The 15194-nt window shown below is 36.1% G+C and overlaps 1 protein-coding gene across 4 annotated transcripts in view; it reads left to right on the plus strand.

Moving 5' to 3' along the window:
- Window positions 1–15194, plus strand: part of FZD6 (frizzled class receptor 6) — a 35832-nt gene that overhangs the window by 18829 nt on the left and 1809 nt on the right. For 3 of the 4 annotated variants that reach the window (XM_082434292.1, XM_082434291.1, XM_082434290.1), the window contains 4 exons: window positions 3713–3909; window positions 5870–6887; window positions 9731–9879; window positions 11055–11483. In XM_082434292.1, the coding sequence (XP_082290418.1) occupies window positions 3713–3909; window positions 5870–6887; window positions 9731–9879; window positions 11055–11483 (1793 nt within the window). Of the gene's footprint in view, window positions 1–3712; window positions 3910–5164; window positions 5301–5869; window positions 6888–9730; window positions 9880–11054; window positions 11484–15194 lie in introns of those variants that run through there. The other variant, XM_082434293.1, reaches the window with a different exon arrangement.

The following is a 15194-nucleotide window of genomic DNA, read 5'->3' on the forward strand; positions in this document are numbered from 1 at the left end:
TCCTCTGCTACATAGGCCATATTCTACCTAATATGCTTTGGGTGTTATTTGGATTCATCAATTTAGAACTTCAGGCAGTAGACTTTTAGTCTTTCCTTCATTATGGTAGTTGATAATATATTTATCTTACTTTACCACTTTTACTTCTCCTCTCAACCTCCTAATACAATTTTTTTTTCACTGCTGAATCAAGTAGTATACTTTGATTGCATTTATTTCCCATAAAACCTCCCCCCCCCCACGTAGTTAATACAGCAACTGCATTTTTCCCCATTTGCTTTGTTTTCTGTGTACCTATGGTTAATTTTTTTTTTAGATGTCCCAGCAGACCTGTTAGACATATAGCAGTAATTATCTCAGATGCTCAGAATATCATATAATCTGTCAGTTCCAATCCTCCACTCCCATCCCCTTGGACAGACCTACTAGAGAATGGACTTGAGGATATGGGGAGGGGGAAGGGTAAGCTGTGACAAAGTGAGAGAGTGGCATGGACATATATACACTCCCAAATGTAAAATAGATAGCTAGTGGGAAGCAGCCGCATAGCACAGGGAGATCAGCTCGGTGCTTTGTGACCACCTAGAGGGGTGGGATAGGGAGGGTGGGAGGGAGGGAGACGCAAGAGGTAAGAGATATGGGAACATATGTATATGTATAACTGATTCACTTTGTTATAAAGCAGAAACTAACACACCATTGTAAAGCAATTATACTCCAATAAAGATGTTAAAAAAAAAAAAAGGAAGAGCAGAATTGGAGAAAGTGGGTAAAGACAACTGTTTTCAGGGTTTTTTCTATAAAGAGGAAGAGAAAAATGAAATAATAGCTGGGTGGGGGTGGGAATGTGGAGTCAAGGAAAGATTTTTTTTTTTTTTTTAATTTTTTGCTGCATTGGGTCTTTGTTGCTGCACGCGGGTTTTCTCTAGTTGCGGCGAGCAGGGGTTACTGTTCGTTGTGGTGCGCGGGCTTCTCATTGCGGTGGCTTCTCTTGTTATGGAGCATGGGCTCTAGGCTCACGGGCTTCGGTAGTTGTGGCACGCAGGCTCAATAGTTGTGGCTCATGGGCTCTAGAGTGCAGGCTCAGTAGTTGTGGTGCACAGGCTTAGCTGCTCCACGGCATGTGGGATCTTCCCAGACCAGGGATCGAACCCGTGTCCCCTGCATTGGCAGGCAAATTCTTAATAATGCGCCACCAGGGAAGCCCAAGGAAAGATTTTTTTTTATGGTGAGAGATAATAGAATAAGTTTGTATGATGAGGGAATCACTGTAACACAGAGGGGGAAATTACTGCAAGAATAGGAGACAGGACAGTTACCAGAGCAAAGTCCTTGACTAGACAAGTGGGAAGAGATCCAGTGTACAAATGGAAGACTTGGTTGGTTAGGAGTTCAAGTTGTTCAACCATTGAAATAGTGAAGGCAGAGAATGTGGATAAGCTGCAGTTAGGTTTGGTACCTTTTGTGAGAGAATAAGGAAGTTGTCTTTTGGTTATTTCTGATTTCTCAGTGAACTAGGAACAGAATCATCAACTGAGAAGATGGGGTGTGGAACTGGAGGTTTGAAAAAAGAGGAGAATGTGAGAGAGATCTCTGTAAAAGAGAGTTCATTGACTGATGTTTTAGCCCAGAAATGTTTTAGTAGCAGGATTGCAGTGTGCTGCCAACCTTTTCAGTGTGGAAACTGGTATCCTTCTGTTCTGAGAAATGTTCTTAATTTCTTCTTTGATTATCACCACAACTCGCATTTTCCTTGTTTCTTTCTGGAAGTCCTTTAGTCAGGAGTTGGACACTTGGAGTGATCCTCCTATTGTCCATCTCTTCCTTCAGCTTTATCTTCTAATCCTTCTGTAGAGTTTTTAATTTCAGCTATCTTATTATTTTTAAATTTTCCATATCATCTTATTCTTTTTTAATGGAAGCGATAGCTTCTCACTTAAGTTATTCAGGGTTTTGTTTGTTTTGTGATTTGTTTTCTTCTGTTCCCTGCATAGTCTCTATTTCCTCCAAATTTCCTTTTATCTGTTTGCTTGTTTTGGTCTCTGTCTTTCGTGATGCTTTCTTCAAATGCCTGATGATCCTTGGCTGCCCGTTCATGTTTGTGGGGCCCTGAAAAGCTCTGTGTGCATGAATGGGACTGGTCACCGGTGGGCTTTGTGGTAAGGTGAGCTTGAGGTCAACTGGCTTTTTCATTGTCAATGTGTAGAGAGAGGTCTTTTCTCCAAGACTGTTGGGTTTTTTCAAAGATTGGGCATGGTAGGTGTATGCCTGTTTGCCAGCCTTTTGGGAATAGAGCAGGAAAAGAAGGTGAGGGCTTCCTGTTTCTGTAGGTAGACTCTTACTCAGTCCCCCTTTCGTCACTGTGGATTGTACTTCTGCCCTGCTCTGTGCCTGATAGCCAAGTGCAGAACATCTCTAGTGCCATCTTTTCTGGAAACAACTCTGGTAGAATGCGGTGGTCATCTGGCTGCCTGGGTGGGGATGGGGGGTGACATAGTGAGGAAGTAATTTGTAAACATTCCTCCAAGTTTAGCCCTTTATGCTACTTGGTGCTTCAAAGAACTGAGACTCTCAGATTCTTTAGGGCAAATCAGCTCATTCTCATGTGAATCCCTCCACTCCAGCTTTGTCCCATTAAGTGACTTATCACTCCTCTAATAGCTTTCTGTCGCTCAAAGTTTGCGGCTTTCTTTTTTGTTGTTTTGTTTCATTTTTGTTCTTTGGAAAACTCAGATATGCTAATGTAGTTTATCTTGTTCACTTACTAATAGATTAGTACCTTTTTTTTCTTTATTGTCATGTTACTAAGGAAGCAAGGAGGAGGGAAAGGAGATAAACATATGTGCTCAATCTACCATGTTTTTCCAGAACCTATCCACACTCTCTAAAGGGTAATCACAATAACTAATATTTATTGAGTACTTACCTGTATGCCAGACACTGTTATAAATGCTTTACATTTATTAACTTAGTATTCATAATGATCTTATGAGACAGGTACTGTTATTATTGCCAGTTTACAGATGAAGAAACTAAGGCACAGAGAATTTAACTAACTTGCCAAAGTTATAAAACTAGTAAATGTGGAGCTAGCATTCAAACTTAGCTGTCAGACTGTAGAGACATGTCCTGCTTACAACTCTCCCATAGTATCCCACTCCTTATTTTTAAATCCAAGCAATTTAGCATGTCATCCATGCTCTCCACGATCAGGTCCAGAGAACCTCTCCAGTCTCATCTCTCTCTACTCTGTCCTTGACTTCACCTCTTTGACCTTATCTTGTAGTCATACTGGACTTCTTGCCCTGAATACTCCATGTTCTTGTGATCCTCGTGCCTTTTTTCTTGCTGTTCCCTCCACCCCAAACATTCCTTTATTCTGTAGAATGCACAGTAAAGTGTTAAGGTATTTCAGCATATACTTACAAATTAAATATTTATATGATCTATTTCATCTAGCAATCAACTCATACTTTTGATTTGTTTTGATTTAGCATGTCTTCTTGAAAAATGCATAGTTGAATAAAATAATATTTCACTGTGTATTAAGGGTTCTTATGCCTAACTAAACAAAATTATCTCCTCAAATTTGATTATATTGAGAGTGAGATTTAAAGATTCTTTTGGAGACTAAGTGGAAAAGTATATACTAAAAAATTCATTTGTTATATTAAAATGTTTTCTAACCTTATCTTACTGTTTTTCTTAATAGCTTTTTCTTCCTCTTGCGAATCTGGAATGTTCACCAAATGTTGAAACTTTCCTTTGCAAAGCTTTCGTACCAACCTGCACAGAGCAAATTGATGTGGTTCCACCCTGTCGTAAATTTTGTGAGAAAGTGTATTCTGACTGCAAAAAATTAATGGACACTTTTGGGATCCGATGGCCTGAGGAACTTGAATGTGACAGGTAAATTATGTTTTCAGCTGAAAGCTACTGATGATATTTCAATATTGGTATTAATTTTCCAGACTATTAGTGACAGGCTTCCATTATTTAAGTCAACAGCTGTTTACTGCACACTTAATATATGTTAGGCACTTACTATATATCAACACTGTAAACAGTGGTGAGCAAAACCAGACTTGGTTCTTGTTTTCAGGGAACTTACAGTGGGGTGGGAGGAACAGAGAGTAATCAAATAAACATAAAAATAAATGCAAAATTACAACTGTGTTAATACAACAAATGAGGGTGCATAGTTCTATGAGAATGTGTGATGGTGCCTTTGCCCTAAACTGGGGAGAAATGGGCCTTATTATCAATTCATGGACCTTTTTGCATCTGTCTTGATTAATTACTTTTATCTCCTATTCTCTAGACGTTGGGAGCTTGTAATTTGAAATATTCTACTAACATAATGACACCTCATATAATAAATCTGGGAAGGAAGGTGGCTCTCTTTTTGTTTCTTTATCTGTAGACTGAAGAAACTACAGACCCTTGTGGAACTCATACATTTCTGGTAGATACATATTCACTTTCCAGAACAACTTAATACATAGTAAAGGTGAAGATGCTCATGCCATACATCTTAGGAGATCCCCTTCTATAGAAACTTTTTCACAAACAAGGAATCGTATGCAAGAATACTTATTGTAGCATTATTCGTAATTTTTTTTAAATGAGAAAAAGTCTGAAAGTCCACTGTAAGAATGATAAGTAAATTGTGATGTACTTAACACACTAGAATACTACTATACAGTTATAAGATGAATGCAGTTGACCCACATCTGTCAATATGGATAAATCTAAAAATTATAGCATAAGTAAAAAAAAAAGTATGATGTATATAGCACAATGTCATTTATATAAAGTTCAAAACCTGTAAAATAATACTACATAACATTGTAGTTGGAAAATAACATAGTAAAATATTTAAAAATGCATGAGGAGAAATAAAACCTGAACTTGTAGTAATGAATATTTTGGAAGAGAGAGAAAAGAGAATAGGACCAGAAAGGGGTCCAAACTGTATCTGTAATGTTATATTGCTTTATTTAAAAAGATATAAAACAAAACTGACATACCACCTTTTGAAAAAGCTTATAGATACATCTGTGTTGTTTTTATGGGCATATGTTTTATTATTTTCTATTCTTATCTAAAGCATATTTCAAACACTTTCTCCTTAAAAACCTCCACTAATTTCTAAACTATGTAGATCCTCCAAAATAATTCTGGTGTGTGGAGACAACTCAGTGATAAAGTTCTGCACAAAACAGCAATATCCCTTTCTATCACTCCGGTCTGCCCATAAACAAGGGAGGCAAACAGCCACACTGCAACAAAATGGTGATGTGAGTTAAGCTCGTCCTCAGCCTTCCTCTTCTTGCCCTTCTTTATGAACTTAGATATCACTTGAACTCTGTCCTCTCCATCCGGGAAATGATCTCATTTCAGTCATTTTAGTTGTCATCACCTTACTATGAGGCTGATCTACTTTGCTCATGGACGCTAGAAAATAAAAATTAATTTCCTCAAGACATATTTCAAATGCTTAAACAGACAAGCCAGCATTTTTTTGTCTAGAGAATACTAATCAAGATAAATTCTTTCTTAAGTACTTAGTCTTGAAATCAGAAATTATTTAACAATTATTAATTGATTGTTTTCTGAGTAAGGGAGTTTTCATGTTCACTTGCCTGATAATATATTTGTTAGTGTGTTGGGGCCTCATTAACATCTACAAGTTTTTAGTCAACTTCAAAACTTTCTCCCCAGCTCTAAAGCTGTAATCTGTTTAAGCTCGTATGTCTTTCCATCAGTTATGAATGCATAAGGAAATATTTTATAGTTGGAAAGCAGAGTATTAAAATAGTGACTCAAAAATGTCGACTTCATGTATTATTTTTTAAAATCTTTACAGATTACAGTACTGTGACGAGTCTGTTCCTGTAACTTTTGATCAACACACAGAGTTTCTCAGTCCTCACAAGAAAACAGAACAAGTCCAAAGAGACATTGGATTTTGGTGTCCAAGGCATCTTAAGACTTCTGGGGGACAAGGCCATAAGTTTCTGGGAATTGACCAGTGTGCACCTCCATGCCCCAACATGTATTTTAAAAGTGATGAGCTAGAGTTTGCAAAAAGCTTTATTGGAATAGTTTCAATATTTTGTCTTTGTGCAACTCTGTTTACATTCCTTACTTTTTTAATTGATGTTAGAAGGTTCAGATACCCTGAGAGACCAATTATATATTACTCTGTCTGTTACAGCATTGTATCTCTTATGTACTTCATTGGATTCTTGCTAGGCAATAGCACAGCCTGCAATAAGGCAGATGAGAAACTAGAACTTGGTGACACAGTTGTTCTAGGCTCTCAAAATAAGGCTTGCACCGTTTTGTTTATGTTTTTGTATTTTTTCACAATGGCTGGCACTGTGTGGTGGGTGATTCTTACCATTACTTGGTTCTTAGCTGCTGGGAGAAAATGGAGTTGTGAAGCCATTGAACAAAAAGCAGTGTGGTTTCATGCTGTTGCATGGGGAATACCAGGTTTTCTGACCATTATGCTTCTTGCTATGAACAAAGTTGAAGGGGACAATATTAGTGGAGTTTGCTTTGTCGGCCTTTATGACCTGGATGCCTCTCGCTACTTTGTACTCTTGCCACTGTGCCTTTGTGTGTTTGTCGGGCTCTCTCTTCTTTTAGCTGGCATTATTTCCTTAAATCATGTTCGACAAGTTATACAACATGATGGCCGGAACCAAGAGAAACTAAAGAAATTTATGATTCGAATTGGAGTCTTCAGTGGCCTGTATCTTGTGCCATTAGTGACACTTCTTGGATGTTACGTCTATGAGCAAGTGAACAGGATAACCTGGGAGATAACTTGGGTCTCTGACCATTGTCGTCAGTACCACATCCCATGTCCTTACCAGGTAAAAACCTATCATTTGTGTTATTTCACTATTTAATTTTAACATGGAAAATGTTCCCTGGAAATATCTTTGAATTAGTCATGACCATAAAATTAGATTTCAGGTGAGAAAATCCAATAGACAGAGGGAGTTGTTCCCTACGCCTCAGTTGAAACTAGGGTGAGTGTCCCAAAAGTTCTTTCCTGAAGTTTTAGCTTCAGTTACAATAGTAAAGTACCTCCTTTAGCTATTCTTTTAAAAATTAAATTGGATTGCAAAGGCATATGAATAGTACTACAGAACAGAATCAGAAGAACAGGTCTTGTCATAGGGAGAAAAAGAGAAGTAACTTGCAGGATTTCCCTGGCGGTACAGTGGTTAGGACTCGGCGCTTCCACTGCAGGGAGCCAGGGTCCAATCCCTGATTGGGGAACTAAGATTCTGCAAGCCGAACGGAGCAGCCAAAAAAAAAAAAAAAAGAGAGAGAGAGAAGTAGTTGTTTTTAATTCTTCAGTTAGTTGGGGAAACCCTTATTTGGGTTTATAATAAAATGGTATATATCATCTTATACTTTGCTTGTATATGCTTATAAAAACAATTTATGCCGAAACCACCCTGTCATTTCTTATGACAAAACGCACAATTAAAACAAAATATGTTTCATATGTTTCTGATGCTTCTGGTTGGATTAAAGTGTGATTTTAAGATTAAAAAAAATAAATATCTGAAAATAGAAAATCTCTTAAAGCATTTTAGTTGAGTTTTTTAAAATAGAAACTTTGTTTTTAATAGATTTTATACATTTTCTTGAATATTTATATATGGTATTAACTAATTATATTGCGTGTGAGTGCTGTCATCACAGTGTATCAGATCAAGCAATGTGTGGGCTGAATTATTTTACATAATTTATATTCTAGAAAATTACTGCACTATAACACAGTGAAATCTATTTTACATACTGATATGTGGGGATAATGGTTTTACCTGCCTTACATCCTGTCCATAGTGTGTTATCCATTGTCTGTTTTTACTATATGATTAATAAGTGAGCTCTCTTAAAGTGATACTGCTGTATTAAATGTCTCCTAGATTCCTCAGTATTTTTGGCAAACTAGGGGGGGAAGGCAACTGTTACATACTACTTAAAAGTTTAAGATATATGATTTTTTATTTTTTATTTTATTTTTTTAATTAATTTATTTATTTTTATTTTTGGCTGTGTTGGGTCTTCGTTTCTGTGCGAGGGCTTTCTCTAGTTGCGGCAAGCGAGGGCCACTCTTCATCGCGGTGCGCGGACCTCTCACTATCGCGGCCTCTCTTGTTGTGGAGCACAGGCTCCAGACGCGCAGGCTCAGTAGTTGTGGCTCACGGGCCTAGTTGCTCCGTGGCATGTGGGATCTTCCCAGACCAGGGCTCGAACCCGTGTCCCCTGCATTGGCAGGCAGATTCTCAACCACTGCGCCACCTGGGAAGCCCAAGATATATGATTTTTTAAGATTACGTTTCATGTAAAGAAAGAAACGATATTAGAAGATAAAGTGAGAAAATTCTAATCTTATAGTGGGGAAGGACTTTCTGATATAAAATCCAGGAGCTATAAAAGAAAAGATTGCTAAATTTGACTAAGGAAAAAACTTTTTTCAGATTCTGCATGGCAAAAAACCCCACCATAATCAAAGTCAGGAGACCAACTGGGAAAATTTATTCACACATCACATCATAATTGAAGGGCTAATTTCCTTATTTATAAAGAGTTCCTATAGATCAATAAGAAAAAAACCAACAATCTGATATAAAAATGAGAAAAGAATGTATAGAGGGGTCACAAAAAAGGAAAATAAAAAAGCTGTTCTTAAACATATGAAAAATGTTATAAGGCAGATGCAAATTAAAGTTATAATAAAATTATATTTCTGCTTATGACAGGTTTTATAACCACTGCATTGATGAAACTGGCAAAATACACGTTCTAGACTTTGCTGTTCAATTAGTTCAACGTTCTGTGGAAAGCATTTTGATAATATCTGGCATTTAAAATGCTCATACTCTTTGATCCTGTCCTTCTGGGAATTTATCGACAGCTCTGTTCACAAATGTGAGAAATTATATACTACAAAGATAGTCACTGCAACATTATTTGCAATGGCAATAGGTTGGAAATAACCTGAATATCTATTAGTAGGGATAGCTGAATAAATTATAGTTCATCCACACAATGGAACAGCCTTTAAAAAGAATGAAGTGCTCTAGAATGGTCTCCAAGAAATATTACTAAGTGAAAAAAGCAAGATATAATGCATAATGTATAGTATTTTGATACTTGTAACATTTAAAAAATATTTGAAAGTTTATGCTTGAAAGAAAAGTATGATTTAATTTTTAGAAAATTTCCACATTTTTACATTTTACTGATAACTTATTTTGCTCTAAGTTTTTGTAACAAAACATCAACAATGCATAAAGACTCTAAAATAGTATGTTGTTACAATGAGTTTAAATGTATTTTTTTATAGATTATAGTGAAGGAAAAGATAAATATTGAGAGGCAGATATTTTGGCAATTATAAGAAGCTGCTGTACTTATAGGAAAAAAAAATGCCAGATATCAAGCCAAGATGTAAGACGTCCTTCCTAAATATATTTAATAAGTATTTTTCCCTTTCTAGCTATATATTTTGATAAAAGTTCTTTGTTCAGAACTTCTATATTACACTTAAAGCACTTTTCATATTATGTTATATCAAACACTTCATAATAAAACAAACTGATTTATACTTTTTGTTCAAGTTTTGCATTGACTGTATAGACTTTTTTCCACTTTAAATGTATCACTAAAATTCTTATTCATTACTTTTTTGTAGGCAAAAACAGAAACTCGACCAGAGTTGGCTTTATTTATGATAAAATATCTGATGACATTAATTGTTGGCATCTCTGCTGTCTTCTGGGTTGGAAGCAAAAAGACATGCACAGAATGGGCTGGGTTTTTTAAACGAAGTCGCAAGAAAGAGTAAGAATCTATTGAATTATCTGACATTGTTTTAAAATAAATAGATCAAATACCAAATGATTGTACTGGAGTTTCATTATGTCAACTGTTGTTTCAAGTTGAAATCTTTTTCATGGAGAGATATGCTTTATTTTAGCATTTGTTATGATGGTCTTTGACATGTACTATTCTATTGAAATATGAATGAAAAGTTTGTAAAAAGTGCATTTTCTTTCCATGGCTTAGAATATATCCAGTATTATTACTGCTATCTTTAAGTTCATTGTTTTGGGTTCAGAATTTTAAATAATTTTATCCTTTTTTATCAATGATGAAAGATGAAATGGGTCAAATATATGTAAGGCAGTCTATGGAGTATGATTCAAATGTGATGTACAATCATTACCTTTAAATTTTATTACACATAATACTGACTTAACATGTCACTTATTTGCCTTGCTTAAGATGGTAAAAATTTGAGCTTATGGAATATTCTGTAACAATATAGTAGATTTACATTTATGAGTAAATAGTTCATTTTGTTATTTATATATGTTATACATTGTGTACAATCAACAATGTAGTATAGAGTTTTTTAAACTGTTCCCAATTGGTTTGATTAATGAACTCATTTTGTGGTAAAAATTTCAGAACCTTTTCACAAATAAGTTTTCGCAGCCTGAAGAATTGCATTTAACTGGACTTTAATTTTTTTGAACTATTATTATATCTCTATCCTGTATTTATATACCCACACTAACTTCAGAATAACTTGCTATAACTTGAATGTTAGAAAGAAAGCAATTGCATTTAAACAAAGACCATTAATTATATTCTGTGTTCTTTCTCTCTGGTTTACTTTCATATCTGATATATATGATACACATACAGATAATCCCCTACTTTATGCTGGTTTGAGTTTTCTTGCCCTCATCTTTTGATTTTGCCTATTTAGTTTCTTTCTAGCTTTATGCTGACAAAAGCAACTAACTGTATGCACAAAAAGATTTCATTTCATGGCAATCTACTTATATCTCATAGTATTTATAATCCCAGATTTTATAAATAAAGTAAATCATATAGACGTAACTTTAATGAATTAGGATTTTTGGCACAAGATATGTGATATGCTTTATGATTTCTGTTATAACACTTAACATTTATCAAGTAAACTCTCTCCTTGGATTTTCTTACAGTCCAATCAGTGAAAGTCGAAGAGTACTACAGGAGTCGTGTGAGTTTTTCTTAAAGCACAATTCTAAAGTTAAACACAAAAAGAAGCACTACAAACCAAGTTCACATAAGCTGAAGGTCATTTCCAAATCCATGGGAACCAGCACAGGAGCTACAGCAAATCACGGCACTTCTGCAGTAGCAATCACTAACCATGATTACTTAGGACAAGAAACTTTGACAGAAATACAAACCTCACCAGAAACATCAGTGAGAGAGGTGAGAGCAGATGGAGCGAGCACCTCCAAATTACGAGAACAGGACTGTGAGGAACCAGCCTCCCCAGCAGCATCCAGCTCCAAACTCTGCGGGGAACAGACTGATGGGAAAGGCCGGGCAGGCAATGTGAATGATAAGAGCAGTGTGTCTGAAAGTGCACGGAATGAAGGAAGGTGAGCTTGGGCTTTGCTATCTTAAACCATGACTCTTGAATACTGCATTACACATTTTTCATTAAAGCATGTCATATCTGGAAAGAAAGCATTCTTTGAGATGACATGTCTATACACTTAATCCAAGGAAGGTTGGGTTTTGCCTATAAATGCTATTTTGTAGTTTAATTCTTAGCATTGAGAAGACCCTTTCATGTTTATTGTTCAAATAGAAAAGTAAAGTTCATTTCTGTGGTAATTGTTAACAGTTGCTTTTATATTTAGGGAAATGTTTAAGAGTCATATAAAATACAGTCCATTAAGTTTCAATTAGTACTACATTATAGTACTGTCTAAAAGGTATTTGTCAGACTTCCCTAGTGGTGCAGTGGTAAAGAATCCGCCTGCCAACACAGGGGACACGGGTTCGAGCCCTGGTCTGGGAAGATCCCACATGCCGCGGAGCAACTAAGCCCGTGTGCCACAACTACTGAGCCGGCGCTCTAGAGCCCGCGAGCCACAACTACTGAGCTCGCGTGCCTAGAGCCCGTGCTTTGCAACAACAGAAGCCACTGCAATGAGAAGCCTGTGCACCACAACGAAGAGTAGCCCCTGCTCGCCACAACTAAAAGCCTGTGCATAGCAATGAAGACCCAACGCAGCCAAAAATAAATAATAAATAAATTAAAAAATATATATATATATAATAAAGAGAAGCAAGAAGAACTACAATCCTGCAGCCTGTGGAACAAAAACCACATTCACAGAAAGATAGACAAGATGAAAAGGCACAGGGCTATGTACCAGATGAAGGAACAAGATAAAACTCCAGAAAAACAACTAAATGAAGTGGAGATAGACAACCTTCCAGAAAGAGAATTCAGAATAATGATAGTGAAGATGATCCAGGACCTCGGAAAAAGAATGGAGGCAAAGATCGAGAAGATGCAAGAAATGATTAACAAAGACCTAGAAGAATTAAAGAACAAACAAACAGAGATGACCAATACAATAACTGAAATGAAAACTACACTAGAAGGAATCAATAGCAAAATAACTGAGGCAGAAGAGCGGATAAGTGACCTGGAAGACAGAATGGTGGAATTCACTGCTGCAGAACAGAATAAAGAAAAAAGAATGAAAAGAAATGAAGACAGCCTAAGAGACCTCTGGGACAACATTAAACACAACAACATTCGCATTATAGGGGTCCCAGAAGGAGAAGAGAGAGAGAAAGGACCAGAGAAAATATTTGAAGAGATAATAGTTGAAAACTTCCCTAACATGGGAAAGGAAATAGCCACCCAAGTCCAGGAAGCGCAGCAAGTCCCATACAGGATAAATCCAAGGAGAAACACACCGAAACACATAGTAATCAAATTGGCAAAAATTAAAGACAAAGAATAATTATTGAAAGCAGCAAGGGAAAAACAACAAATAGCATAGAAGGGAACTCCCATAAGGTTAATAGCTGATTTCTCAGCAGAAACTGTACAAGCCAGAAGGGAGTGGCATGATATACTTAAAGTGATGAAAGGGAAGAACCTACAACCAAGATTACTCTACCCGGCAAGGATCTCATGCAGATTCAATGGAGAAATCAAAAGCTTTACAGACAAGCAAAAGCTAAGAGAATTCAGCACCACCAAACCAGCTCTACAACAAATGCTAAAGGAACTTCTCTAAGTGGGAAACACAAGAGAGGAAAAGGACCTACAAAAACAAACCCAAAACAATTAAGAAAATGGTCATAGGGACATACACATCGATAATTACCTTAAATGTGAATGGATTAAATGCTCCAACCAAAAGACACAGGCTTGCTGAATGGACAAAACCAAGACCCATCTATATGCTGTCTACAAGAGACCCACTTCAGACCTAGGGACACATACAGACTGAAAGTGAGGGGATGGAAAAAGATATTCCATGCAAATGGAAATCAAAAGAAACCTGGCGTAACAATACTCATATCAGATAAAATAGACTTTAAAATAAAGAATGTTACAAGAGACAAGGAAGGACACTACATAATGATCAAGGGATCAATCCAAGAAGATATAACAATTATAAATATATATGCACCCAACATAGGAGCACCTTGATACATAAGGCAACTACTAACAGCTATAAAAGAGGAAATCGACAGTAACACAATAATAGTGGGGGACTTTAACACCTCAATTACACCAATGGACAGATCATCCAAAATGAAAATAAATAAGGAAACAGAAGCTTTAAATGACACAATAGACCAGATAGATATAATTGATATTTATAGGACATTCCATCCAAAAACAGCAGATTACACTTTCTTCTCAAGTGCACACAGAACATTCTCCAGGATAGATCACCTCTTGGGTCACAAATCAAGCCTCAGTAAATTTAAGAGAACTGAAATCATATCAAGCATCTTTTCTGACCACAACGCTGTGAGATTAGAAATGAATTACAGGGAAAAAAACGTAAAAAACACAAACACAGGGAGGCTAAACAATACGTTACTAAATAACCAAGAGATCACTGAAGAAATCAAAGGGGAAATAAAAAAAATACTTAGAGACAAATGACAATGAAAACACGACGACCCAAAACCTATGTGATGCAGCGTAAGCAGTTCTAAGAGAGAAGTTTATAGCTATACAAGCCTACCTCAAGAAACAAGAAAAATCTCAAATAATCTAACCTTACACCTGAAGGAACTAGAGAAAGAAGAACAAACAAAATCCAAAGTTAGCAGAAGGAAAGAAATCATAAAGATCAGAGCAGAAATAAATGAAATAGAAACAAAGGAAACAGTAGCAAAGATCAATAAAACTAAAAGCTGGTTCTTTGAGAAGATAAACAAAATTGATAAACCATTAGCCAGACTCATCAAGAAAAAGAGGGAGAGGACTCAAATCAATAAAATTAGAAATGAAGCAGGAGGAGTTACAACAGACACTGCAGAAATACAAAGCATCCTAAGAGACTACTACAAGCAACTCTATGCCAATAAAATGGACAACCTGGAAGAAATGGACAAATTCTTAGAAAGGTATAACCTTCCAAGACTGAACCAGGAAGAAACAGAAAATATGAACAGACCAATCACAAGGAATGAAATTGAAACTGTGATTAAAAATCTTCCAACAAACAAAAGTCCAGGACCAGATGGCTTCACAGGTGAATTCTATCAAACATTTAGAGAAGAGCTAACACCCATCCTTCTCAAACTCTTCCAAAAAACTGCAGAAGAAGGAACACTCCCAAACTCATTCTATGAGGCTACCATCACCCTGATACCAAAACCAGACAAAGATACTTCAAAAAAAGAAAATTACAGACCAATATCACTGATGAATATAGATGCAAAAATCCTCATCAAAATACTAGCAAACAGAATCCAGCAACACATTAAAAGGATCATACACCATGATCAAGTGGGATTTATCCCAGGGATGCAAGGATTCTTCAATATATGCAAATCAATCAATGTGATAAACCATATTATCAAACTGATGAATAAAAACCATATGATCATCTCAATAGATGCAGAAAAAAAATAAATAAAAGGTATTTGTCATTTTATATGAAGATGATTATAAAATGTTTTTATTTTCTGAACATGAAAGGATATTGACATTATCTTTAATTAATTTTTCCAAATGGTCATAGGTGATCCTAACACAGGTAAATATTGAATTAGCCAAAATATTGACAGCTGACTACTTTAAGGTCTCAAGGTTGTCT

This window comes from Balaenoptera physalus, assembly GCF_965194825.1.
Source record: "Balaenoptera physalus genome assembly, chromosome: 17".
NCBI lineage: Eukaryota > Metazoa > Chordata > Mammalia > Artiodactyla > Balaenopteridae > Balaenoptera > Balaenoptera physalus.